A 27,775-nucleotide genomic window follows, 5' to 3' on the forward strand; every position below is an offset into this window, starting at 1 on the left:
CCCGTGGCTGTAAGACCTCTGCTCGTGTAATTCACTACTGGAAAATGCAATAGCCATTGCAGACGTTGGACTATAACACCCCTATTAGTGAAGATAATTTCCCCGAAGCTGCTTCATGACAGGGCCTGCTCAAGTCACATATGACGTCAGCCATACCGTTAAACTAGCGTGCTCGTTAGCTCAGTTTTGTAACTGAGCAGATATGCAGCTCTCCTTGCAAATGTGCCACTTGAGCTTAACCTTCTGGGTCAGAAAAGCAGCTCTAGATCTCCGCCCACAGAAGGGCCGGGGCCAGGGCCAGCCCCGCGGGTCCCTTTGGGATCCTCCCCGAGTTAGCACAAAAACGGACACCGAAGGGCTGCAAACCGGGACAGAAGAGAGCAGCCCCCGGCAAGGCAAAGCAAAGCAAGCTCCGGGAAGCAAGGTTAACACGTTTCCGCGTGATTTATTTTAATGTCCTTTGAACGGCCCCATCCTTCCCCCCCAGGCGCCCCTCCAGAAGAGGAAGGGAGGGAGGGCTGGGACAAAATGGCGGCGGCCGCCAGCGCGAGGCACGACGGGACGGCCCGGGCGGCGGCGGGGAGAGCCGGGAGCGTGTCACGTGGCCAGCCCCCCCTGCCGCGGTGCATGCTGGGGGCTCGGAGGCGGTGGCGCTAGGCGGGCGCGCGGCGGCCATTTTGTGCCTGCCTCGCTCGCCTCCGTGGAGCGGTTGGTGTGGGCGCTGCGGCTCGGGAGGGAGGGAGCTCGGTTGTCTCATTTCTGCGTAGGTCGGGGGCGCCGCCGCCGCCGCTATGGGCCGTAAGAAGAAGAAGCAGCTGAAGCCTTGGTGCTGGTATCCTTCAGTGTGGGGCGAGGCGGGTGTGCGGACTGGAGTGGGGGAGGGGAGGGGAGCGGCGCGGTCCCGTCCTTTCCCTTCTTCTGCCGGGCTCCTCGGCGCCCCAGGATAGGGCTGTTTCCTTCTCTCTTTCCCTGCTATCATCTAGCCCAGGGCTTGGTGCTGTTTCCCTTTCCGTGTTCCTCAGCGCGGGGATGGGGCCTGGTCCGTGCCCTTCCTGTGTGCTCCTACACGCACACCCTCACCCCCCCCCCCGCGCGGCCTAGTCCGTCAGCTCCCGCCTGCCTCGCTTGAGGCCTGGCTGCCGGCCTTGGCCCTCCTTTGGACTGCCGGGATCTTGGAGGAAATAGTGAACAATCTTTATCCCCGAGGAGAAGGATGTTAGTAGGAGGAGAAAAAAAAAAACTGTAATGAATGCTGGTATTCAGGGAGAACTGGGGCAGATCTGGTTACAGAAAGACCTATTGAAAACCGTTTTCAGGCTTTCAGATTTGTAATTGTTGCATCGAAGTCAAGCTCAATTTTTCTGTATTGAGGGATTTTTTTCTTCAGTGAACCATTTGTAGTTTTTTAAATTTGTAAATTTGTAATGTGCGTGGGATAATGTAGACTTACATTTTCTTTTTCTAAAATATTTTTCCCAATGTGGAATCACTAATAAAATGGTAAAAGATCATAGAGTAGCTTGTAAACTTTTTTTTATCTTTTCAAGGCATCTGTGCTTCTATTTTAGGTATTAATAAATCTTATATTTTGCTGAAAGCAAGAGGCATACTGTAGTAACAAAAATAGTTAATAATGAATGTGTCTCTGTGTTGCTAAGCAAGATGTCTGGGGTGTTCACTGAGATATTAATGCTGACCTGCAGAAGGGAATCTGCAGTTTGCCTCTTACGCCATATGGATATCAAAAAAGCCCTTCACTTACAAAATTTTTATTAAAAAGCAGAAAACTTTTTGACTGTAGCTATTTATGTAGTGTCATAGAAATTGATACATCTGGGTGACTGAAAAAGGAAGGGCATTTTTAACTAAAAACTTTATTTTTTCTCTTTAAATGTTAGCTACTGATACTTGTTATTAAATAGGTGTGTTTATAAGTATCTGACATCACTTTCGTGTCATGGTTTTCAAGCTTATTTTTCCTTTAATGCTCTAGCAACTTTATTTTAATCTAAAGGTATGCAGAAATGGAATGAAATGAATCCGATTGGAAATAACTAGAACCTGAAAAGTTTGTGATGACAGGAAGACAAAGATTAGATCTTAATTGCATGCATACCTCTTCCCAGTTTTGTGATTTACTTAACTGTCTGAAGAGAGAAATGCTGGGTGGTATGAAAGCATGAGGCTTGGTTTCAGACATCCCTGAAACTATCTGTGGTGATTTGAACACTCAGAGACATTTTCTGTGCTTTCCTTCCTTTAGGAGAAATCACAATAAAACTTATTACTTTAGTGTTATATAAATGTTCACTTTCTGGATTAAATATTTCCTTAACAATCTTCAATAGGTATTGTAACAGGGATTTTGATGATGAAAAAATCCTTATACAGCATCAAAAAGCAAAGCACTTTAAATGCCATATATGTCATAAGAAATTGTATACAGGACCTGGTTTAGCTATACATTGCATGCAGGTAAGTTTTAAACACACATCAAAATTTTCTGGTCATTATGTAAGGTTGTAAATAATAGTGAACTTAAAGATGTTCTTTGGGGGTGGCTTCCAGAATCTTGAAAATGTGCTAGAAACAGATAAGTCATCTGTTTCCAGAACAGGAGTGCTCTGCTATGTCAGCATTCACATAGAGTATATGCAGTAGAGATCTTTAGGTCATTTTGGGGATAGAGGAGGAGTGAAGAAATTATGTGTTGCCTTGGTGTTCAGAAGACGAGTTTATCAACTGGTTGTAGATACAAATAGTAGTTAACTGTGACTAGGAAGCACATCTCAAGGGAATGGTCAGCCAGAGAGATTCTTCCTGTTAATGATGTTCCTTTTCTATCTTGAATATAAACTGGCTGAAAACCACTTTTTTAACTTTAGGTACATAAAGAAACAATAGATGCTGTTCCAAATGCTATTCCTGGAAGAACAGACATTGAACTGGAAATCTATGGCATGGAGGGCATTCCAGAAAAAGATATGGAGGAAAGGAGAAGATTACTTGAACAAAAAACTCAGGGTAAATTGAAATCTAGCTAGTTATCTGTCATTACCATAGTCTGTTTGTTAAATTAGATTTATTTTGGTGTGTATTTTTTGAGTCAGCTCTTCAAGTTGAATACTAGATCTTAATCACACAGTAGAAGGTATTAATTTGCCTCAAAGCCGTATAAACTAAACAGTTCTTTTTTTCTAGCATATGGTATTTTGTATGCCTTTCAACTCATATTTTGTAGGCTTAGTAGTACAAAATTACTGTTTGGGGGGTTTTCTGTTTGTTTGGGGGGTTTTAGATGATGAAAATCAGTTAAATGTTGGCCCATGTGAAGACAAATTCTCTGTATCATACTCTTTCTTACTGATGCTGAGAATCTAGCTGTGTGATACAGGTGGTCTTTTTCAAAAGAGTAGTGCTTGGGTTAATGCATTCTGTAACTGCAGTTCTAGACCTTTGCCAGTCACTTAGAAAGACAAGTGATATTTTTCTTTACCTGTTTAGAAGTATCTACATGCTGGTGCAGCTAAAACATCTAATTACCTAATAAGTATGGAGATTGTAAGTTCTAGGTTTTGATTTTGTTTATTTATTTATTTTCGTTTTTTGAGGATCATTGGGTGAGGACAGGCAGGGGATGATGCAAGCCTGATGATGCAGGAATACTCAGATTTCTTTGCTGTTAGGTTTAACTATATTTGAATTTTCATGACTTACTCTGAACAGCATGAGAAAGACCCTCGTTTATGTTGAGGGTCATTTCAGTGTGAGTGACTTTTCCTTCCCTTTATTATTTGTATAATGGTAGACTCACATAGTTTTACTTTAATTTTATGAATTTTTGAATGTGGTGGTAAGATTTGAAATTGTTATTTTTTCAAATTAGAATATTTCAGATAACATGTAAATTTGCAGAATATAATTTACCTTCAGTCTGACCTTATACATCATATTACTTAGCAGAAAGCCAGAAAAAGAAACAACAGGATGATTCTGATGAGTATGAAGATGATGAATCCGCAGCTTCAACTTCATTTCAACCACAACAGGTTCAGCCACAGCAGGGGTACATTCCCCCAATGGCACAACCAGGTTTGCCTCCTGTACCAGGTGCCCCAGGAATGCCTCCAGGTAACATGGTGTTTTGAGCTAGTTATTAAAAAGCTGAGTAGAAATGCAGATTGCTGCTTGTATGCTGGGATAATGATCTGCCCCTACTGACACTCGGGTGTTAAAGGTTGCAAAATAGTTTGAGGTGCTTGTAAGTGGTTTTCTGGATATTCCCCCCTCGTTTGTGTGTGTGGTTTTTGTTTTGTTTTGTTTTACCCCGCCCCCACCCCCCACTGAGTGATACCTAATGCTGGCATCTAGATGGAAGCAGTGTTAATATGGTAGTAAGACTGGTCAGGAAACAATGGATTTATGTTAGATTTGCTTGTAAGCTTTTATATTCCGTCCTTTATAAGAGGTGTATTTAAAAAAAAAAAGTTCTAGAGCTTTATCTAAACCATTTATCCAGTCTTAATTTCTTATAAGATTTGTTAAAAAGCATATGTTGTTGGTCTTTTATTTACTTGTTTATTTATTTATTAAGGTATACCACCATTAATGGCAGGTGTTCCACCTATGATGCCTGGAATGCCTCCAGTTATGCCTGGAATGCCACCTGGGTGAGTAGCAAGAAGGACTTAATATTACGTGTTCATACTGTGCATTTTAAACCATGTGTCAAAGAAAAAGTAAAGCTAATTAGAAAAACATATGTAGGAACCTGTGAACTCTCTAACCTTGTTTGTTAATATTAAGACTAAACAAAGATCTGGATGGCTATAAACCAACATTAAAAATAAGATCAAACTGTTGGTTTATATGTAAAGTATGGTATTTTCTATTTTCACTGGTTAGTATTACTGCCGTGTAAAATGTTGCTGTATTGGTTTAGAGCCTTCTGTGAACCACTGTTGTATTGTGTATTGCATATATATATCGTGCATCTGCTTATCCGTCGTGGACCTAACTAGGAACAAATTATTAGCCAGTTTAAATTTTTCTTAAATTTTGGGCAAGTATTAGATGTTGGTGTTTTTTTATGCTTGTTTGGGGTTGACACAATACCCTATCACAATGTGTTTGGAAAATCACAGTTAGATTTTTGATTTTGTCATAAATTTTCACAGATTACATCAACAGAGAAAATACATGCAGTCATTTTGTGGTGGAAACATGTAAGCATCTCATTAATGTAATTTTAGGTACATTCATTATGCCATTTTATGTCATATGTTTGATAAGTTTGAAACTGTATAAGTGAAAACCTCTGAGTATTGCCTAAGCATATGGGGAAAATGTCTCATTAGGTTTTGTTATTGTATAATGTATGAAGTTTTTATTTTTCATCTAAATTAATATTACAAAACTGTCCGTTATGAAAAACACATTCTGCAAGGCATCAATGAAAATAGACTCTTTTGGTTTATAACCTTCTATCTTGCACCAGACTACAGCTCCATGTTCTTAGTCTTTTATGCTGTAGGATTTGTTGCAGCAGTTCACTTTTAAGTTTAAAAGTTAACTAAGGTGAGAAGTTTTTCTGAGACATAAATGTTGTTAAAAAATCATGACATAATCAGACATCTTGTGGATGCTTGTCATGACTGTAGGCTTTCTAAGCAGAAAGTGAACAGAATTTTATCAGGCTTGCTGGTGTTTAGTACTCCTTGAACTCTCTGTCAACTTTGGATGAGTGTAATGCCATCTGGTAAAGACAATGAATTTGCCAAAAAGCTGTGCTGCACTTCCATTTTGGTGAAATCTTATGGAATGTTGCTGTTACACTATGCTTTTACCTTGTTTAATCAAAACTTTTGTTTGCTTAACTTGATTGCCATTTGTATAAAAACGAGCAAACAAGAACTAGGGCTTAGGAAGTAACTGGTCTTAGCGTTGCAGTAGTTTTAACGCTATCCCTGCTGTTTCTCAGAAAGTCATCTTTGTGGTGACAGGAGGCAGCAAGTGTCTGGCTTGATTTCTTTTTTCTTTTTCTTTTTTTTTCTTTTTTTTTTCTTTTTTTGTCATTGCTACATATGCCCTTATTGTTCCTTTTTTAGCAGTAACAGACAAGTTGAGGAGAAAATGGAATAGATCTGGGAAGCCAATTGCCTTGCATAGGGAAGACTGGCACTTTATTCATAATGTTTTGATTTTTAAAAACAGCAACAGAAAAAGTTTCCTAACTGTCATATAGAGTAGAAACTGCTTCTTAGTGGGATTTTGGTGTGCAGTTGGCTGCTGTATACTTATCTTGCTAAATAAAGTGATAGACATTCCTTTATCCTGCTTCCCATAATCCAGCTTCGAGTGTCTGAAAAATGAAGGCAAGCTTAAGCTATGCTTGGTTTGTTTCCTGTAAAGGAATTCTCTATATGTTTCGCAATTGAAAACCACTTAGTGTTGTAGACAGCTCATCTTTTATGGAGCTGCAACCCCGTGCAGAAAGAACTTACTTGTATTATAGGTTGTATGTACAGTGTAGAAAGGGAACTAAATTTATAGTGCAGTTTATAAGATAAGGATAAAGGGAGTAATTTGAATGCCACCTTTTTGTTAGGAAACATGGACCAGTTTTTTCTTCAGGTTATCAGTAGCAGGCAAAAAGCCTGTTTTTAATATGAAGGGAAAATATACCATGATGAGGACTCCTCACAGAAAAGGTGTGGCTTTTTTTTTTTAATCTGGAGTGTAGGGAATATTTACTGTAATTGAAACCAGAAGTTTTCTTACTCTTTAGTCTCTGCTTTTATCTGTACTTTGCGGTTAGTTTTACAGGTTGGGGTTGCCTGCCATACACTAGAGAAAGGATAATGTGTTTAAAATAGTATGAGGCTGCATAATCACAAATTGACTTGTGACATCACAGATACAACACCAGAAGTACAGCTATTTTAGTGTGACTTAACTGTTTTTCCTACTTAAAAGTTCAGCTCAGATTCTTAGAATATTATTCCAAAACTAATATCCTGGAATATATTTTAACAGAGAGACCAGTTTTGGAAATCTAATAACAGAGGAAGCGAAAGCTTGAGGAATTAATGTTCAAATGGAAAGTGTTTTGGGGATTTGTATGTTGTTGTTTTGTTTGATGTTGTTTTTTCTGGTAGAAAAATATCTTAACTGTGGAGTCAGCTGTATTTGGGATTGCTTCTGTTGAGAACTTCTTTAAATTATTTACCATACCTTTTATCTAATACAGGTATGTGCCAGTTGTCTTGACAGTTAATTATGAGTGTTCATACTAGTATTCATTTTCTTTTTAATAGGATGATGCCAATGGGTGGGATGATGCCTCCTGGACCAGGAATACCACCTCTTATGCCTGGTATGCCACCAGGTAGGTCAGGGCTGTCAAACTCATACTGTGGTGAGAGCTAAATTATATTTATTTATTTTACTGAGATTTAGGATTTATATAAACAAAGTAAGGCTGTATGCTACCGCTTTTTTGTGGATTGTCCCAGAAGCCACTCTTGCACAAAAGGCAAGGGCATTTGACGCTATTGTGAATGTAAAATATGGAATATAGTTTTGTTCTTCCTATTGCTCTTCTGTTTTTTGTGTTGCCTAGCCTCTCTTCGCTCCCTCCCCCCCCTTTTTTTTCCTTTGTGACTGCAGCTGGAAACTCAAAATGATGGAAAATGTTTGTGAAATGAGCATAGTCTTCACGATATACCCATGTAATGAACTTGCAGTATAAAGAAACTAACTGAAGTTTTGATCTCTTGCTATAGATAGAACAAAGCTGGCCAACCTTATTTCTTGAGCTCGTGTAATTCTTTAAGCAGCCTTAATTTCTGAGGGTATTCCACCTGACCAGCAGCTGTGCTGTGATGGCTTGAGATTTCCTGGATTACCCAAATTTGTGACTGGGGAAGGAAGCAAGCCAATAGGGCAGCTGAACCTGACATAATGAGATTCTTCAGAATACTTAATTTGTACATCCAGCCTAGTTTTGTTGAACAATGATGTGATAGAACCCATGTGGAGCTTTTACTCCCATCTGTGAACCTCTCCTAGAGCTTCCCAAATATGGAGTACATGTATTATGGTGACTGGCTGCAAAAAGACTTTGGTATGCAACCAAGATGTTGGCTCTTCCTGCCCTAAAGCAAAGAAACTCCAATATCATGTGTCTGAACAATCGCAAAAGATCTTACTTGAAAACTAAAGAAGTGATAGTGTTTAGATTTTTGCATTCTGAGCCAGTTTCTTTTTTTATACCTGTTGCCTCTTCAGCTCCAGTTAATTTCAGCTAACTTGCGCACCAGCTGAGTGCCTTTTATACAAAATAATAAATAATGTTAATTCTTGTGTCACTGTTCCACTGTGCTAAAGACCCACAGCAAAGCTGATGTATATTTCATTTGAAGTTCTGACACGTTCAGTATTTCATTCTCTCACAAAATCTGAAAGAGGAATTCTCTTTAACAGCCTTATCCACTCACTTGGCAGCAGAGGCATGGTGTGTCGGAAACACTTAGTTAAAGGCATTGAATTATTGAGAGCATAAGCTTCTTTTGTCACTGAAGCGGTAGTACAAAACACACAGTTAAATTCAGTCTTACTTTGAGGTAGCTAACTACTGCTGATGCATCGACATTTAATTGATGACTGTCTGCAGGCATTACCCTTTTTCATGATTTCTTTTACAATTGTCTTAAAAACGCATCTTCCTTGGGGAAAAAACTTGGTTCTAAAGAACACTGGGAACAGAGTTTTCTAAAGGATTAGACTTACTTTCCTGAGCCCGAGTCATTACAGGTTCTTTTTGTTTTGTAGGTATGCCACCACCTGTTGGACCTCGTCCTGGGATGCCTCCAATGACACAAGCCCAGCCTGTGACAGCACCGGGTATTCTTAATAGACCTCCAGCTCCTGCTGCATCGGCACCTACCCCTCAGCCTCCGGTTACTAAACCACTCTTCCCAAGTGCAGGGCAGGTAAGGTATCTCATAGCCTGGAATCTATTCTGTTATGTTCTTTAAATTGCCACTGTGCCATTGTCTGCTCTTTATTACTGAGGAGACCCCAGAAATAGCTGGTTAAGCTTTTTGCTTGTCATGATTTTTCAAGTCTAACTCAGTGTAGTGCTTGATGGACTTTTAAAAGACTCTTTTTTTTTTTTTTTTTTTTTTTGTCTTACAACAGCCCTGAAACCAGGCAGAAGTTCTGTAAGCAAGTGAGGGAGAAAGGAGTAGGCAAAACACCTCTTTAATCATGTAGTTTGTCTTTTTAAAGGTGCTTTGGGTGGGCAAGGGGAGGTGTTAGTCAGCTGCAGGAATCTGATTGCATAGAACTTTTCCTAAAATTTCTCAAGTATGAATCTTGACATGATTTGTTCTCTCTGGGTCTTTTCATAATGGGCTCTTTACCCATAGATGGACTAATTTATCCTATAGATGTATTCACACTGGGTTAAAACGTTGCCTGGATGAGGATTTTTTTTTTTCCTTAAAGTCTGAGGAAAATAAAGCAGTAAAATTTTGTTTAAATGCTTTGGGGAGGGAAGTGGGGAAATGATGGTGGTTAGAATGGCTTGTGACCTCTACCCTTTGATTGCACTTGCTGTGAGTAAGTCCTTAAGTTTTTACTTGCTTTCAAGAATGTTGCAGAACCCTTCATAGTGTCCTGTTTGCATTTTGGACTTCTGCAGGGAGGAACTCGTTTACAAAAACGAAGTCCCTTGCATAAGAAATCCTTTCATCTGGATACTTTCCACCCATTTGTTTGGAGACTTTTCACTGTTTCCTTTCTTTTATGCTACAGATGGGGACACCTGTCACAAGCTCAAGTACAGCTTCCTCCAATTCAGAAAGTCTGTCAGCATCTTCTAACGCTCTGTTTCCTAGCGCAGCACAAGTACGCAGGAAGTCGCAGTTAAAAACAAATTGCTTTGCAACTTAACCCTTTGGACCATTCTGTAAAACCTAAAATTGTCTAAACATCTTCAGATAATTTCTGTTATATTCCTGATTATGTTTAGCTGGTAAAACTACAGAGCCCTTGATTGCAAGTTGCATTTTGCTAGAAATAAGCATATCTAAGTGCCCAATTTTTCTTAGACAGTTTGAGAGAATTAAATGCTACATCCTGGTTCTAAAGGGTTAAAAAAGCATGAAAGCAGATAAATGCATTTTAGTGGGCAGTGGTTAGCTTGATGCATGGTGAAGGCTTTTTAGTTTATGTTGTTTAATATGATGCATCATAATGTAGGGAATTTTGTAATCTGCATTACGTGCTAAAAAATTGAAATATTTTGTTTTGATTAGAAAGTTTAGTGGAAAAACGTAAATGTACAGTGCCTAGAAACAAAAGCATTCTCTCATAAGTAAAACTTGCTTTGAAGATTGCTGCATCTTTAGAGAGAACCTGTAGAGCAAACTTTTCTTGTGTAACAGTTTTAATTTAAGAACAAGGTAGGAAAGATGAGATGCTGGAATCTTTAGTGGACCTCATATCTGCCTTCAGCTGATTCTTCAGTCACAAATGAGATTAAAGATCTGTAGTTAAATATAGTACTTTGTGAAAATATTGCAGTGATTTTTATGGAGAGAATGCTTAAAACAAAAGATCTTACACAATAGAGCTTTCTTAAATGTTAAACACTTTCTAAATACCTAATTTCAATGAATGCTAACACTTTGAGTTGTATTCTAAACTAATAATTGCTAAAGTATGCTAATAATTTAATGAGAGAACTGTGTATTGATAGTTACAGGCTGTTAATGTAACTGATTCAGGAAATAAGTAGACATTTACTGAACTCAGTATGTGGGGTAAAAATTTTCAGTGGTGTGTGGTGGGGGTTTTTGTTCCTTTTTTTCTAGTTGTGGCTTTTGACCTGCAACTTTTAGACTTTCCAGTGTGTGTGTGCGCGCGTTCGTGTGTGTGTGTGCATATATTTATGTATGTATATACTGGGTTTTATTTTGTCTTTTTTTCAGTTGCTTTAGTATGTGATAAGGCTGAACTTTTTGTCAAGCTTATTTTAATTATATATCTCACTGGAAGGTTTCAGAGGTCTAAAAAACATCACTTAAGTTGTTTCTTATGCTTTGAGAAATAAATATTTCTATTGATCTATCTTTGTGTTTCACAGGCTGCAGCAGCTGTTCCAGGTCCAGTTGGTACTGATTTCAAACCTTTGAATTCTACACCTGCAACAACAACAGAACCCCCAAAACCTACATTCCCTGCTTACACACAGTCTACAGCCTCAACCACTAGTACAACAAACAGTACTGCAGCTAAACCAGCTACATCTATAACAAGTAAGCCTGCTACACTTACAACAACCAGTGCAACCAGTAAGTTGATCCATCCAGATGAGGATATATCACTGGTAAGTTAAAATATTTTCAGTGTCTTACTGAAAAATGCAATTTATGCTGATGTGGCTGATTAGATTTCTTCTGTGTTCTGTGTAACAATAATAATGGTGAGAGTGCGAAACATATAAAGTGCTAATAAGAGCCTTGCATCCTGAAAACATGTGGTTACAGAATGATTAGCATATTGTAATAATACTGCTGCAGATCTAAGCCGCCTTCTCCTTGGCGATAGGCAATTCTGTCAACCCAAGACACAATTTGGATGTTATTTCTGCATGTGACTTAAGGTTGAAGTTGAGTAGATATAGCTAATGAGTTTACAGCAAAAGACTTAGGTTTGAAGTGGTCTTGATGCTGTTATAGCAGTCAAAAATCAGGAATTTATGGATAAAAGAAATGAACCTTAATTTCAATTCAGATATTTTTAGATCTGTGTTTTAGTTTTGCCTCACCTTGTCATGAAGAAGAGACTTTCTTCACCTGGGGGAGGAGGAGGATTTGTGTGCTCTGTGCAGAATACCACATTTGACAGTATTAATACTTTGAAGGGGAAAAAATCCAAAAGTTAAAGTTGCTGCCTAATATGCTATTGATAACATTCTTGAACTTTTGAGACAGTTGAAATATTTCACTATGTGTAATTTACTTTCTGTTATGTTTTTATTTACTTGGATTTTGCTAAGCTTTAGTCTTATGATGTGTTACAATCATCTCTTCCTGGTTTTAGGAAGAGAGAAGGGCGCAGCTGCCTAAATATCAGCGTAACCTTCCTCGACCGGGACAAGCGTCCTTGGGTACTCCACCAGTTGGACCAATTGGAGGTATGATGCCACCACAGCCGGGAATTCCTCCACAGCAGCAAGGAATGAGACCTCCTATGCCACCTCATGGTAATCATAAGTTTCCTAGTTTTCTTTCTTTAAGGATTTGTCCTTGCTATAAACTCTTTTAAAATACAACATGGCAGATACTGTGAAGAAACAGCTTTTCACAAAATGCAGCTTCTGCCCGCTGTTGACACCTAAAATAGCTGCTTTAAACAACTTGAATTCTTGTTTGCATCTTAAATGTTTTGTTTATAGGTCAGTATGGTGCTCATCACCAGGGCATGCCAGGATACCTTCCTGGAGCGATGCCTCCTTATGGTCAGGGACCTCCGATGGTGCCCCCTTACCAAAGTGGACCTCCTCGACCTCCAATGGGAATGAGACCTCCTGTAATGTCGCAAGGTGGCCGCTACTGATGCTACTACACGCACTCTAATAGGTTTGGAGATTAAACCTTTTCTCATCTTGTGCTGTTAATATAGCCAAGCTTCCGTCAATTAAGGCTTCATTGTGACTTTAAAAAAAAAAATAAGTATCTTCCCACATGCAAGGAACTATTGGACATTCTTATTTTACATGGGAAAAATTATTTGGAATAATAACAGGAACTTTTCCTGATGTTGCAATTTATACTGTATGGCTTCTTTTTCATGTTTCATCTAGGTTTTTAGAAGTGAAGTATAGTAAATATGGTTCGTTAAATTGTGAAGGCGCTGGAATTACATGAACATACCACCTTAAAGGCAAGTTCTGTAACATTATGTTGCTATTTGTAAAATGATGCCTTCACAGCACTTCAAGTGCTGTTGGACTTCATGTCCCCAACATAGTTTGGTGAGGGCTGGTAACTGTTCCCAACTACCTGTACATTTAAAAGTCTGAACATGTAACAATATTTAATGTATTTAGAGTTCCTCCTGTTTCAGGGTTTAAGTAAACTGACCCACTAAGGTCGTGTGACTTTTCTGTACTGTTATAAACTTAATTGTAATAAAAGAAGAGAAAAATTTATATGCCTTTTTATTCATGACCAGCTGTGGACAACTGCCTGAAAGGTTTGTACAGATGCATGCCATGGTAGCTATTGGTGTAATGAACGCTGTTATTGGTGCTGTTTTGATAAAAATCTGAATTCCTTGTTCTAAAATTAAGGCACTCCTTTAGCTGCACGTCTGAGTAGAGAAAGACCTGTACACTTATTAACTGAATCCTCAAAAATGAGGCTGCAGGAGGCACATCTTAACTCTTGGATGTAACTTCTCTTAGTGGCATATGTTTCTTTATTTGTGCTTTCTCATCCTCAATAAATTTTAAATGATTTGTCGTCCTGGCACTTATTTGTAAGATGTAAATGTGATTGCTATAAGATGCATCCTAGTGCCAGATGTGTCCTGTTAGTTCATTCTTCAGCTGACTCTTTTTTTTCAAATGTGCAAATGCATGAACTTCAGGAGCCTTTTAGATGAAGATTTCTAGAAGCTTAGGTGCATGACACATGGGTGAGCGATTTCCAGTTGATACTGTATTGAAGTTGACCTGCAAAAGAGGGAGCAACTTGTCCTCCTTTTCAGTGTATAAAGGAGAGATGGAGTGAGAGTAGTATGTTATATGCTGTATTTTTACTTTAAATATGTGGAATTTTCAATCTTATCTGACTCTAAAGGGTGAGACATCCTGTGTGCTATGATCAGATGTTGGCTGTTTCCTGAATAATTTAATGGGATTGTCTAGAGCGGGAGACCTTTCCATCAATTTTCCTAGTTACAGTTAGCAAACATAAATCTGAACATAACCATCTGAATTAGTCATTTATCTGTTTATAAGAGTAAAGTGATAGATGACTGTCAAGACTGTAAATCTCTGAATGTCTAACATCACTGTGTTAATATGCTGTATTTCTGATGAGAATGCAAATGCACAGGGAGACTTTGGAGAGGAAAAAGAAGTGAGAACTTTCCTGGTCACCTTGTCGGAACAGGGGAAAAAGGGTGAGGAGTTTTTCATTTGCAGGTCAACTTTAAATACATGTTCCAGCCTCAAGCCTTAACTGTGCAATTTAATTTATAGGGTATTTCTTCTTTAGAAAGATAATTAGCGTTTTTGTCAGTGGGGTAGGTTCCACAGATGTTCTTGTTGATGGGTGGAGTTTGGAATTTTTTGTTGTTGTTGTTTGCTTTTGAAAGTCTTACTTGACTTTTTTTTTCTTTTTTTTTAAAGCTGCATTTAAGTACTTCCTATGGCTTTATTCCGTACTGTCTCTTAATAGCTCAGAAATACAATATAGCTATAATACAGTTGTGCCTCTCAACTTCAAAGATTTGGGATCATGGAACAGTTCATAAAGATACTAGAGCGTCCAGAACACTAATTCCAGCTGAACGACCTTAGTTTAACCATTAAGAATTGTCGGGCACTTTTGCTGAAGTGTTTAAGACCATAACTCCAAGCCTCTATTGAGAAGCAGTTCTCCTTGGTCACTGGTATCTACTGATCACCTGTCAGATGTTCAGTAATTGGCTTGCAAATCTGCTGAGTGGGCCTCAATGTCAAATTTTTTGTTAGCTCTTCACCTTCCTTTATACATATGTCTTAGAGATAAAAACTGTTCTGCTTAAGAAAATGCTTTTGATACTCTGGTTTTCTTCTGTTTTTTCTTCATCTAATAAGGATAATTCACAGAACACTAGAGAGATTTTAACGGTGTCTTACACATCCTTTTTGTAATACTACACAATTCATATGTTATAAATTGATCTTAAATTCTGCTTGTAAAACTACTGAACTTCTTGCTTTTTCTGAAGATTTATTGCTGCTGTAAGGATGCTTTGCCCTCCTGCCCCTAGTAAATTTAAATACCTTCTCCCTTGGGTATCTTCCTGTAACTCATTTTATTGGTATGTTGTTTTCAGATCCCTACTTTTCCTGGGATAAATATTTGAAAACATTACTGCATATACTGTTAACTCAGCATATTCTGCAAGTTGTCTTGGTTAAGAATTAAGAAGTTACCTCTCTTAAATAGTGAATATGTAGCTGTTCTGATAATAGCATCACCTTATAGCTAATATTACATAGACTTAAGAGCTTGTAAACATTTAAAGATTGAACTTTTCTTAATTATGTTATGATAATCCCTCAACTAAGCACTGCCAAATCTAATCTGCAACAAACAAGTGAACAACTTCTCCATGTTTTTTTCGTGTAGATAATGCCTTTCCTGCTCCTGTCATTTCTGTGCTATAAGAGCTGTGATGTGGCTATCTTTAGTTACTCTTGTGCCTCTTTTATGTATTCTTGTGTAAACAGTCAGCTATTTTAATGCGTATGTTGTCTGTTGGTCCCTACCTTCATTTCTTTGGATACTGCTTCTTAATGTTCAGAGAGTTGGATTTATGGTGCATTTCCCCAAAAGAGAGAAACTACTTATACCTTTGAATGTAGTAGTTGCTTATAAAAAAAAAAAAAAGAGGCTTGGTTTACAGCACAAAGCTTAATCAATATAGCTGTGCCAGCAAAATCTGTGTTGTAATGCAGCCATGCCAACAGGTTTTTGCTTTAGTTAATCTCTCCCTGGAAAGAGATCATAGAAGCTTTTATACCTACAAAAAGGCATGTCTTCTATATCAGTTACAGGACTCTAATGAAATAACTACATAAGCAGAAGCTTTGTTTTTTGGTTATTTCCTAAATTTGTCACCGTATATCTCATAGTAAAATGAAATTTTGCAAATAGCTTTTGACCAACCTTTAGATAAGGTGTAATGCAAGTGTAGAATGCAATAAACAGGCCTCAAGAAAACATACAGACCCAGATGGAAAAAGATGTTTATGCAAACTACTTGGCATTTGCGACATCTAGCACTTTTATGAGACTTTATAAATTATTCTATGCATAGTCTCTCAGTATCCCTATGAGAGGCGAACAGTCTGCTGTTTTTAGAGCAAAAATGATGGGTCTGACATGGGAGAACCTTGAAAGAGCCCAGGTTAGTTTCTCGGACATCTTGATGTGACTGTTTTGTACTGCTTCTAGGATATCTTTCTGCCTTTGGCATTAGTTAAGTTTAAGTTAGCTGGTTTTTATGGGCTATAATTTTTCTTCTGGGAGCTTTTGAGATTTTTTTTTCCCCCTTCTCCCCAGGTGAGATTTTAAGTGCTGATAGTAAATTTGAGGCTGGGATTTATATCTAATAATTTCAGTGGATAACTATTCCTCGCTCTGTGCATGCATGGAAGAATATGAACAAGCTTCTAGAAACACATTCAGCTGCATCTGACTTGTATGGTTTCTGCAGTTATTTGGAGTGTGTGGAACACTTGAGCAATACCTATACGAACTGTGTAATTTGCTTTCTCAAAACTTGGATAAAATTGAATGGCATACATAACCTGAAGTTATTTTACAGGAACCAGAGAATTCTGAATACAAGATAAAAAATAAAATATCAAGATTACTTCAGTTTAAAAACAATAAGAAGGGTATTATGACTCTTCTGTTAAATTGAGACTCTGATATACCAGTCCATGAGCTGGGGCTGCAATTTAAAATGGTTACTTAAATATTATTTAATGTCTTAATAATTGTACTGGTCTAGTTTCTACATAATATACTAAGGTGAGGGTGAACTTTTTCAGTGGCTGATGGAATCTTTAACTCTACCTTTTGTGAACTAGTATGGTAAATACCATCAGTTATGGGAAAATGCCCCAAGACAATTGACTTATGTTCCATTGATCAAGTTAATAAGTAAAACAAACTGTCCAGTTCAGAAATAGCAACCAACTATAGAAGGTTTAGTTTGGGCTTAACAAAATAGGTGCTAAAGCAATCATTTTCTTTTGTTTGCTTGATCACTGGAATTTTGTTAACTTTGAATGCATGTCTTTCACTTAATTGGGTCATGTTTTTTCTAAAATTTAAATTTTTCTTCTTCCTATAGCCCTGCCATAGGACAGGCTGAGGCAGAGTCTCAGTGTTGCCCTGTTCAGTCTGAGGCAAGTGGGATTTATTTTATTCATTCTGGGGGCTTTCACAGCTTTATGGCTGTTGGATATTTATGTCCCCAAACTTGCAGCAAGTTTGGTGAAGGCCCCTAAATTTATTTTAATTTAGGATTTTTATTCTCTTTTGGTAGATGGGCTCTATATTAATATTTATCTTTTTATTATTACTGTGTTTTTAAGAGTTTTAGGGGGAGGGAACATGTTTTAAGATGTTCGGGTACCTTTTCTCTTACTGGAGTGTTTCCTTCATGGTGGTCAGGTAGTCCTTCAGCCACATCTTCCCTTCCCTCACCCCCCTCACCCCCAGTAGTGTTTGTGCTGTTTTGGTTTTTGGTAATGTGACTTCATGTAGTCTTTGAACAGGTGGCATGTAAATATCAATTGCTAATGTTTCCTCTTCTGGGAAGTTCTATTTAATAAAGTGCTTAAAATACTTAGGTTTTTAACTAATAGGTGACATTCATAGTTATAAAATTGTGTAATCTAAACTACAAAATGCAATTTCCATAGAGAAGGATGTTATCACATTAATGCTACTACATTTGTGAGCTGCACCACAACAAATATTAATGTAGAGCCCTGTGAAGACACAAAGATTCAAGGTGGTAAAGCAGAATAGAGGAGCAAAAAGTTGAAGCTGTAGGTTTTCCAGTGTATCGGTTTCGGGGAAGACATTTCCATCAATCACATAAATATACCAAACTTCACAATATTTTGCCTGTTGCAACAACATGCTGAAAATCATAGCATGTGTTGGAAACTTTGCAGGATTTTGTAGCATAAGCAAAAATTGCTTAAAACATGTTGTTACCTGAAGTTTTCTTTTGCACAGTTTGTAGCATAGAATTCTATCCTTTATGTGGAAAAACGAGCTTTTGTGCTGCCGCTCACTCTCCTTTGCAAGTGTATAGGTTTGGAGTACTTGAGGTTGCTTACAGCCAACTTCAGCCTCAGAAGACTAGGTTTTGTTCAAGGTCTTGCAGCCTGCCATCAGTGAAATTCTTATATTAACAAACATTTTTTGCGGGGGGGGAGGGAGTATTTTTTTTCATTATTGTTATTTTTGTGATCTTAAGATTTGCAGTGTTTTTGATGGATACGGAATGCATTTCATTTCTTCTATTTTGCTAAATAATGATGCACCTGTATGACTTTCAGTAAGTTTAACTGAAGAAAAGTGAGTTGTATTTCTTTCTTAGTCATAAGAGTTGGTTGCACACTCCTGTTTTACCCTCTCCTTTGTACACTGCCCTTCATATTTTTCCTAGAGAAGCTCCCCAGATCCTGTTCTGACTGTGGAAAAAGGACATGTCCTCTGTTAACTGTTCTAAAGTAATTAATGAGCACAGTGTTGCTTTTCTAATTCTCATTGTGCTGCTACCCCTGATACCAATGAAGATGGGAACAACACTTCAAGATACACTGCTGCAACTAGTATTCCTGTCTCATATTCAGTCTGTAGGAACACTTGCTCTAGTTCTTATTTCCCTACAATATCTAAGGAAACTGTTTTAACAACAACAAAAAATACTCAGTATGGCTTGTACTTCTTGCTTAAAGTATTTGAATCTGTTAAGATGTAAAAATAACTAAATATCAAATGCATGATGCTGAAATTTGTTGCCAGTTCCCACTTAAGACCGCTGCAGCACTAGGTAATTTTTATCCAGCTACCTGCATTTACTTAGTCATAAGGGGCACAGAGCTAAAATTCAGATATGTATGCTGTTTTGTCTCTAATGGAGTACCCTACTTAGATCCACACTTGGTTTGTATATGATAAATCAATACTGTGGTGGCAGATAAATGTTTTCTAATTGGAACAAATTGCTTTGGTCTCTGTTTTTGTTGAAGGTAACTGTTTGACATGTTCGTGAAAAAGTTTCTCTTGTGCAGTTTGTATTTTCACTGTGCCATTGTTTAAGCTACTGATACTTTGGAGCAAGTGAACTAGTTCTTTGTATTTTGGCATGTTTTGGGAGCAAAACATGGTCTTTCTCAGCACCATATTGCTGTGGATTTTTTTTTTTCCACACACTGGTTTTAGACAGTTTCAAGACAATGACTTTCATACTGTCTCCTTCTGAAAGATCCATTTGACATTAAGATAATTCCATGGGATATTACTATATGAATTACAGGTTTCTTAGCTCTGGGTTTTGCTGCTACATTGCAAATGTTGCTTGTAATTTCTGGTGCATAGTTGACAAACCCTTCATTTCCATTCTTTAGGTTCTTGTCCTTCCTATAGGTCTCTAAAGAGACGGGGGTTTTTTGCTTCCTATTTGGAAGTTGGTACCTTTAGCAGATACACCCATATTACTCTGATCTCTTACCACAGACTAATGTATATGCTTAAATTTGAAGCAACTAATGATGTGCATTTGTTCACTTGCTTTGTGCTTTGTCCTAAAAGATGAATGTGCAAGTGCTGCTGTGTTTCTAGTCACGAGGATGGCATCCTAGCCCTAGGCTTTTCTGTGGGAATAGCTCTTCAGCTACTGGACTGACTGGCCAGTCATCATCTTTAAAACAACTTGTAAAATTCTCATCCAGTGCAAGTAGTTCATAGCTTGCTCTTTTTCTGAAGTTCTGTTAGTGACTTTCTCTTCCCTGCCTCCTTGTGTGGATCTAAGGAGGATAGTTCCAAAAAATTTAAACTCTAAGAGAGATTTCCTTATTTCAAAGGATGGGTAGTTTGTGTGCTTACTGGCACTCCAGTATGTGCTGTCAATATTGCAGCAGTCTGTGTATCAGAGTTGTAATTCTGTCTCCCTGTTTCTCTGGGATTTCTTTTCTGAGGATCATCATAATATTCTAGTGACTATATAAGTATTAATGGAAAAAGGTTTTGGGGTGTTGGTTTTTAAGAGTCATATATAAGTACATGAGTTTTCTTTGAAGGGCAAGAGTTACTGGAATTCTGAGCTGCTAAATTGGGTGAATTTGCACCCAGAGGTCTTAACAAGAGAAGTTAATAAGAGGTGTGGCAAATACAGTACATACAATGCATGAAGTTTGTCTCGCTTTAGAATTGTGTGATGAACGCATAACATGTTTTGTGCCATGCATAATAAAGACTGTATTCCTTAAACACTCTGGGGAGTACTATGGTAACCTCCAAAGGGTTTAAAAATATATATATATGTATACTGTAGTGATGACATTCTGTAATCAGCCAGAGCAACTTTGGTAGTGATAGGGTTCTGTAGAAGTGTAGTCATCAGCGGCTACCATATTTTTTTTGAAAAAGGGTAGATAGATACAATTCTGAGAGTAAGAAAAGACTTGAGACAGCCATTTCAGGGGTCAAGCTAGAAGTAAAGTGATAAAGTGATTCCAAAGTGTAATATATATGACAATAGACTTTTTTTGAAGTTCTGAAAAAAACCTTATGAGAATTTTCTTACATAACACTGTAAACAGCAGCTTTATGCAGTCTTTTGATTGTCAGAGAAGGTAGATCCTTACTAAGATTCTGCCAAGAAAAAAAGCAGATTCTGTTGTATAATGAATGCATTTTTACTTTTGTCTTGTTACATGAAAATTCTTGGAACCTCTATTTGAGGGAGCCAAGCGTTTCAGTCTGCAGCTTTTGCAGAAAGCCACATCCTGACTTAGACTATGTGACACAGGATGTTCTTCAGTCAGATTCTTAGCCTTCCAAATGCTTAGGCAGTATAGACCTTCACCATTATGAACAGCCTGTGAGGGTTGGTATTTATACGTCTGATCACTGTTGAGAATATTGAGGTATTTGCACCTTCTAGGCAAGCTTACACTAACTTTTTCTGTTGTTGTGGGCTCAGTTTCAGTAGGAAGAATCAGTAACACTGCAGTTCTAATGATGATGAATTTAACTTCCCTGTAACATTGGCTTGAACACATATAAAGGTTACTCTTTCTCAGGATTTAAAAAAGAAATAGTTTTGACAGTAGTAGAATTTTAGCGCAAGTATTATCTTAACTTTAAAAAAGAAACAACCCCCCCCACCACACACACACAACTTTGAGACCTTGAAAGCTTCCTAAAAAGCTTTTCTTGGAGGAAGTTGCAGCATATATCTTTGTTAGCTAACTGCCTTACACCAGATTCAGACTTTTTAATGTCTCAAATTTTATTTGTTGAATTGGTGTAAATCTTAACCATGTTCCATGGGTGCTATTAAAAAAGAGGGGGGGTGGATTTCTACTGCTGCTACCCTTAATATCCAGTGTGTATAACTGGTTTTAACTAATACCAGTTTCGAATAAGCAGTCATCATTACCAAAAAAATATACCATACAATCAAAGGAAACTGTTTCATTGTTTTCCAACTTGGGGAATTATGTAATGCTTTGAGCTAAAGCAAGATGTCATGCAAAGCTTTCTTTTTTTTATCATGTTATAGAAGTATATATATTACTTGAGAGCACTGAATTCCTTAGCTTCCCTCCCAGAATTCTAGTGGAAGGAAAATATATTTTGCTCTTTCAGTTGTAAAAATTCTGGAATAAGAAAACACACTTCATAAGATTTAGTGAAGTACCCTGGTTGTCAAAGTATTTTAAGTTCCTTTATGTTCATGTTAGGCGACAAGATTACCTTGTTAAACTTCTGACTTGTGTATCAAAAAATGTCACAAATGTAAAGGCAAATTTAAAGTAATTTTATACTTGCCTTTACTTCATAAGCCTTTCTTCATAAGGGACAAATTGCAGTAATTGAAGTTTGGCAATTTTTTTTTCTTTTTAATGAAAAGCTAAATTATGAGTTAAACTCCTTGGTTTAATGCAATTTGTGTTTTTGTTAACTAGCAGCAGAATTTCAGCATTTGCTACTTACTGGTAGAGAAGAAAAATCCCACAGCACTGCCAGTACAGGTTAGTTTAATCTGTAAGTACCTGATGTTCCTATTTGAAATACTCTGTTCAAATGATACCGTTGAAGTACATGAGAAGGGGCATTTTGATTTCTGGTATGTGAATGTGTCCTTGCTATCTACTACTGTTTTCAGTAGTGAGTAAACTACGTTTTTTTTATGAAGATCTGTAATGATTTTAACTGCACCTGTGGATAGGTAATATTTGCAATCACTTTTAAAGGCAATCTTATAGAGAGCTGTGACAAACAGCTGTCTGCTGTTACTGAAAAGCATAAAGATCTGAAATTGAAGATAATCCTTCAGTAACATGAATATTACAAAAGAGGCCATTTTTAGCAGTGAACCAATTATAGGATATTATATTCATTCTTATTCTGCGGGAAAAACATTCCTGTTGGTAACAATCTGTAGCAATAATTTAAATCTTTATTTGGATTTTCTTTAGATATTTCTGATTACTGACTCCTACCAACATATTTATGCTCTGTTAGGGCTGTTAGCCAGGAGCTTGTTTTTCTGATTTTTTTTTTTTTTGTTAGTCCGTTTCAGTACTTTAAAGGCTACCTACAAATGTGTTTTTTACCCAGCTGTTTTATCTTACTCCAGAGTTACTGCTCTTCTGCTGTTTTTTCCTCCTTTGTCCCATTTGGTATTCCTGGAAGTTTTGGCATTTTAATTTTTATTGTGTAGTCTCCAGAGCATTTTACAACTTAAAATAAGAAAGAGAAGATTCTTTGTGATTGGATAAAAGATGCAGCCTGCTCCCAAACTAGCTACTTCCATTTATTCAAACTTGGTGTGCCTCATCTCTACATACAAGCATGCGAGATGAAAATTGATTATACTTCCTGTGCTCTGGCACACAGTTTGATGATAAGCTGTGGAAACTTTCTGAGCCTTAATTCACTTTTCAAAGGTATATTATCACACAGTGAATTTGAGGGGCTTTTGAAATTGGTGGTGGATAAGTATATGAAAACAAGATCACTAGTGTGGTGCCTACATAGAAAGTTTTGTCAGCTCATCTAAATGATCCAGAGTAGTTTCATTAGTGACACACTAGACTTGACACTTCCAACAATATAACTTGTTTTAGAATTTTGAAGTCTTACGCAACTCTGCAGAATTCATCATACAAGCCTGTAAATGCATTATCAAAGGGAATGTGTCTTCCCGGGTTTTAGAATAGTTAAAATCAACAATAGTTACATTAGTTTATATCTCCTGGCATTTTCTCTACATCAGTTCTCAGGCATCCACACTAAATTATTTTGTCTGCAAGAGTATTTACATGCGAATTTGAATAATGTTAAGCAGGTGTTTTTTCCTAGAAGAAGAAAATGATGGACCATTACATAATAAATCTTATAACTAATCTTTCTCTGTATCTCCTAAACATTAATGGCAGATGTGCATGACTAAATGGGATTCTTTGCTATGAGACCATTATCCTCTAACAGAGCGTATGCGTCTTTCTTTTGACTACTGCTGTTGACACTTAATGCAGTGCTCCGTAAGTCAGGAGTAATCGATTGCTTTTGGCTGCTGAATTACTGTACGAAGTCTCAGTTTTGACAGTGGTTGAACGCTGACCTGCAGTATTTGTACCCCAGCTTGGCAACAAATAGGAATAACTAAAGGGTACTGTTCTCTAGTGTCTCCTCACCAAAAAGTACAGCTCTGCAGGGTAGTCCTAATATGAGCTTTGGTAGAGGGTCCTCTCTTTATGGAGCTTCATGGCAATGAAATGTAGTACTTGCTGGTGGAATTAAGCTTATTTTTCTTTGAGACGGTACCAAGAAGAATACTAGGAGTCTGGCCTTTCACGACTGAGTGAGCAGTCTTAAACTGTAGCTCAACTTTTGATCCACTGTTGCAGCTGCTGTCCACTCTAATGCAGATTAGAAATCTTCCGTCCCAGTTCTGACACGGTATAGACGACCAGGGAGTCAGTTCACACTGCTTGCTTCAGACATCTGCCTAAAGGCTCTGCATCGCCCCATGAGAGATTCCATTTGCTGTGTAGTGAACTCAAGACTCCTTACTGTTTTTGGTTGCATCTTAATGTGTCTTAAAGTGCATGATCAGAATATGTCCCCTCTCAGTATTAGTACAACCAGGGAAGTCTGTGTGCTGATTTCCTTTTTTATTTATTTTTTTAATGTAACTTGATCCTGCTTTTGTGTAAGTAGTATGAAAGGGATTGGATCACTGATCTTTTTCAAAAGACAAGTGGCAAATATTGGTAAGTTAATTTAATTCCAGAAAGTGAGAGACTGGTAAGTAAGTGCATCACTTTAATGCATGCAAATAATAGTAACAGTAACTGTAGCTTAATTTTATAGCGTTCAGTTTATAAGGAAGATTTTGAAGAAAATATGGAGCTAACATCATTTGCATCTGTTGGGAACCTTCTGTGAGCGTATACTTCAGGAATGGATAACTGCACATATGCACATCTGTAGTGTGTATCTACCTCTTTGTAACAGTCTCTGATTAAACATAAGTGAACCACTGTTTCTGTGTAGTTTTTTCCCCCCTTCTTGAGGACCTAAGTTACTTCATTGTATTCGTTAGCTGTTTCAGAATGTAAGTATAAAATCCACCTTCGATAATATTTCAGTTTAAATAACTTTATACTGATTCTCTTGATTATAAGCTGTGCAAGAAGTCATTCATATGAGCTTTATCTTAGAACAGATTGTTTTATACCTGTACAAAATCTTGACTTTTCAATCTTGATGACTTTTCTTTCCCCTGCTAGTCTGCTCTCCTTCTGAACTGACTATACAAAAAATGTAACTGTTTAGGTTAAAGGGTCTGGGAATGTGGAGGAAAGTATTTAATGGTGTTTTCATACTACCTAGTAGAGGGGGTATGTAGTTAAGGGGTCTGCATTAAATCCTTTAGAGCAAAACACTGGAGAGATGATGTGCTAACTTAATAATTAAACTGGCACTAAGTAGCTGTGAGGATTTCAGCTTCTAAGGGTGACAATAGGTTACTCTAGGCTGTTCGGTCTCATTTAACTACTGCTGTTCACTGATAATTTCTCAGAGATGGTAAGAGGAAAAATAATGCATGTTTTTAATATTACACTACCTGGAATGAATCATAGTGGTTTGAGTTAGATATGTGAAATGAGCTTAAGGATGAGTAGAGCACCATGTAAAGTAGTTCAGCAGGATGGGGAAGGCGTTAATTCTGGCTGGCTGGGGTTTAGGTCTTTTCAGCGCTAGGGAAATCTGAGGGTGCATTTGAAAGGCAGGGAAACCTCCTTTGTCCTAAAAGCTGGCTAGAGCAAGGAGCTTTATCCAGCTTGTAAAAGCACCCCAGCTTTGATTTATCAGAATTTGGGGAATTTGAGTGTGACCAGGTGTAGGAGGAGGATGGGTCTGTACTTTATCTGCACTGTGAGCGTCAGTTCCCCGTTCTCCAAGGGAGGGGCGCAGAGTGCCAGTCTACAGGGTTAGGCTTTTTCTCCACCTCTTCCCTTTATCGGGGAAAAGGGGCGAGGGAGGCCTTTGGTTTATAATGCCTTGATGAGGCAAAGAATTTGGATCTCAGCCTTTTGTTTCTAAGGGGTAGAAGTGGTTATCTTTGAAGAGCAAGAGCCCTACTTAGGCCTCAAAGAAAGACTTCTGAATATGGACTACAGGCAAAGATTGCTATCTGCAATCTCGACTCAGATGCCTGTGGGCAGCGTTTAGGGAAAGAAGGCAAAACCTGTTGGCCAAGTCTTCTGGGTTTAATTCTTTTGTCACAGTATCACAGTAACTATTTTTATTTAAAAAAAAAAAAAAAATCCTCTTGCCACAGCACGTTAGTGGGTTGCATAAGCTGTCAAGTAATTAATGCTTTTGCTTAGCTCTGTCCTTTTCAGTAACAGTTTGGACATCCTGTTTCTGCTCTGTGCTATGCCGTATCTAAAACCATCCTCATTATATCCTGCAATAGGCTTTAGGAAAGCTACCTCTGCCCAGGTAACTTTTTGGATCCCCCACTGGGACCAGGGGGGATCAGGGTGGAGTGGGGGCTTCCTCTACCACTGCAGCAATCTGTTTGGCTCCTAGTAACTGAGACGCTGTTGTGGCCTGCACATTCCTGGCACAAGTGTCCTGGGAAAAGCTGCCTTTGTGCTTTACCCAATGTGCCAGCCTGGATTTCCCAAGCAAGCAGTGCAGCCCTAAGAGTTGCCTTTGCTGTTGGGCTTCCCAGGTTGGTGAGGGAAGGAGGCAACTATTGCCCGGCCAGCAGTCACAGGCTTTGCTCCTGCTTCTGGGGACCGGAGGAAGGTGAAGGCGTGGACTAGATGGACTAGCCTTTGGCTTCATCCTGTGTGAGACCTTGCTTGCTACTGCTCTAAATTCATTGCGATTTGCAATTCCTTTTGCAGGTGTTAGCTGTGCCCAGAACTTGACTGAAGTTGGAAAAACAAATCAGCCCCTTTTTATTGTTAGAACTATACCTACAGGTAGGATAATTCAGCTCATGTAGAAATTTGGTTCTCCCTAAATTTTACTGACACTATCAATAGCAAACAATGCAAAGCTGCAACACTGACAGTTTTCTTTATCACTAGAAGCTTAATCTGACATGGTTGCAGACACAGTACTGACAACAAACTTCTTTGCATTTTTGAAGTTAGTAAATCAGACTAGACAAAGTGAGAATGTTTTCAAGAATGGATATATACAAAAGACACTTTTCCCACTGTTGGAATTATTTAGGCTATAAAATACTAACAGCTCTTAACAGTAATCTTTTAGTAACTATGTAACTGTTCACTTGATTTCACTCCTCTCACCAGATACAGATACATCTAGTATGATACATAATATTTACACGGAGAAACAAAGTGTGATATAAAACTGAAGGAAGAGACCGGGTGGGGGGGGATTGTTTTTAAAATCATCGCTGATGTGTGCAAAGTCACTTAAATTGCTTACTTCCTCTCCATGCTTCTGTACTGGAGAGTCTCTGGTGGTTGCGCAGGATATGTATGTTCTGTCCATGCAGTGTGTTACCATGAGTGAAGTATGCTGATCAGCCAGGGTAGTGTGTATGTTGTAGCTCTTTTTTTTTTTTTTTTTTTTTTTTTTTGGTACTTTAAAGGGGTGGAGAGGGACTTAAATTACAGAGCACAAGTTATTTTACTGTTTGAGATAGCCTAGGGATTAATTTAAAATCCTAGTCTGAGTTGAGGATCACTGTTGTTTGTTCCAGTGGTGGAACTGAGCTTACCTCTCAGAGGAAATACAGCAAGTATTACTGCTCCCCCCTCCTTTTTTTTAAACAGGACCCCAAATCATTTCTGTTAAGAAAAAAATGGAAAGCGCTTTAGACAAAAGTTCTTGGTGTTCCACCAACCCCTCCATCCCCTTCCCTGCAATGCTGAAGCCTGGAGCGAGGCCAGTGCTTGCTCTGAAATCCAGCGGATGCCTTGTTCCTCATGGAACAGCCTGGGTGGGGCTGTGAGGGGCAGCGTGGCCCAGGTCCACAGGGCAGGGGCAAAGCAGCCTGCGGCCAAGCCCTGCTGGCTCTTGTGCAAGGTGGTGGCGGCGGTGGGGATCATCCTTGGGGCTCTGGGGGGCTGAGAGGGATATGGCAGCAGGACTGTGTTCCTGTGCCAGCCTCCCCTTTGGTGGCTGTGGCAGGTCCTGCCCCTGCTCAGACAGCATAGACCCCCTCCCCC

General features: G+C 38.3%; 1 protein-coding gene across 14 annotated transcripts; it reads left to right on the plus strand.

Annotated features, from left to right (window-relative positions):
* The first annotated feature begins 585 nt into the window (after window positions 1–585).
* On the plus strand, window positions 586–24,597 carry ZNF207 (zinc finger protein 207). Of its 14 annotated transcripts, none has more exons than XR_010886107.1 (15): window positions 589–832; window positions 2,349–2,475; window positions 2,886–3,024; window positions 3,961–4,131; window positions 4,595–4,670; window positions 5,178–5,225; window positions 7,317–7,417; window positions 8,833–8,993; window positions 9,820–9,912; window positions 11,153–11,395; window positions 12,112–12,274; window positions 12,467–12,954; window positions 17,152–17,206; window positions 22,013–22,091; window positions 24,426–24,597. XR_010886107.1 is itself a non-coding variant. In XM_067308584.1 (13 exons), the coding sequence occupies exons 1-12, from the start codon at window positions 792–794 to the stop codon at window positions 12,625–12,627; spliced, it is 1,524 nt and encodes a 507-aa protein (XP_067164685.1). In that variant the 5' UTR covers window positions 586–791; the 3' UTR covers window positions 12,628–12,650; window positions 12,875–13,222. The 14 variants fall into 14 exon arrangements, 11 of the variants coding, with proteins under 11 accessions (XP_067164685.1, XP_067164686.1, XP_067164684.1 ...); XR_010886106.1 differs by having other exon boundaries at window positions 22,013–22,078; XR_010886108.1 differs by having other exon boundaries at window positions 22,016–22,078.
* The last annotated feature ends 3,178 nt before the right edge of the window (window positions 24,598–27,775 follow it).

Source organism: Apteryx mantelli, chromosome 19 (assembly GCF_036417845.1).
Source record: "Apteryx mantelli isolate bAptMan1 chromosome 19, bAptMan1.hap1, whole genome shotgun sequence".
Lineage (NCBI taxonomy): Eukaryota > Metazoa > Chordata > Aves > Apterygiformes > Apterygidae > Apteryx > Apteryx mantelli.

Bases quoted from the DNA above. Each gene is read 5' to 3' on its own strand.
- ZNF207 (XM_067308584.1), top strand. From the start codon at position 792: ATGGGCCGTAAGAAGAAGAAGCAGCTGAAGCCTTGGTGCTG. The intron at 4,132-4,594 runs GTAACATGGTGT...TTATTTATTAAG, and splicing joins TGCCCCAGGAATGCCTCCAG to GTATACCACCATTAATGGCA. The intron at 11,396-12,111 runs GTAAGTTAAAAT...TCCTGGTTTTAG, and splicing joins CAGATGAGGATATATCACTG to GAAGAGAGAAGGGCGCAGCT.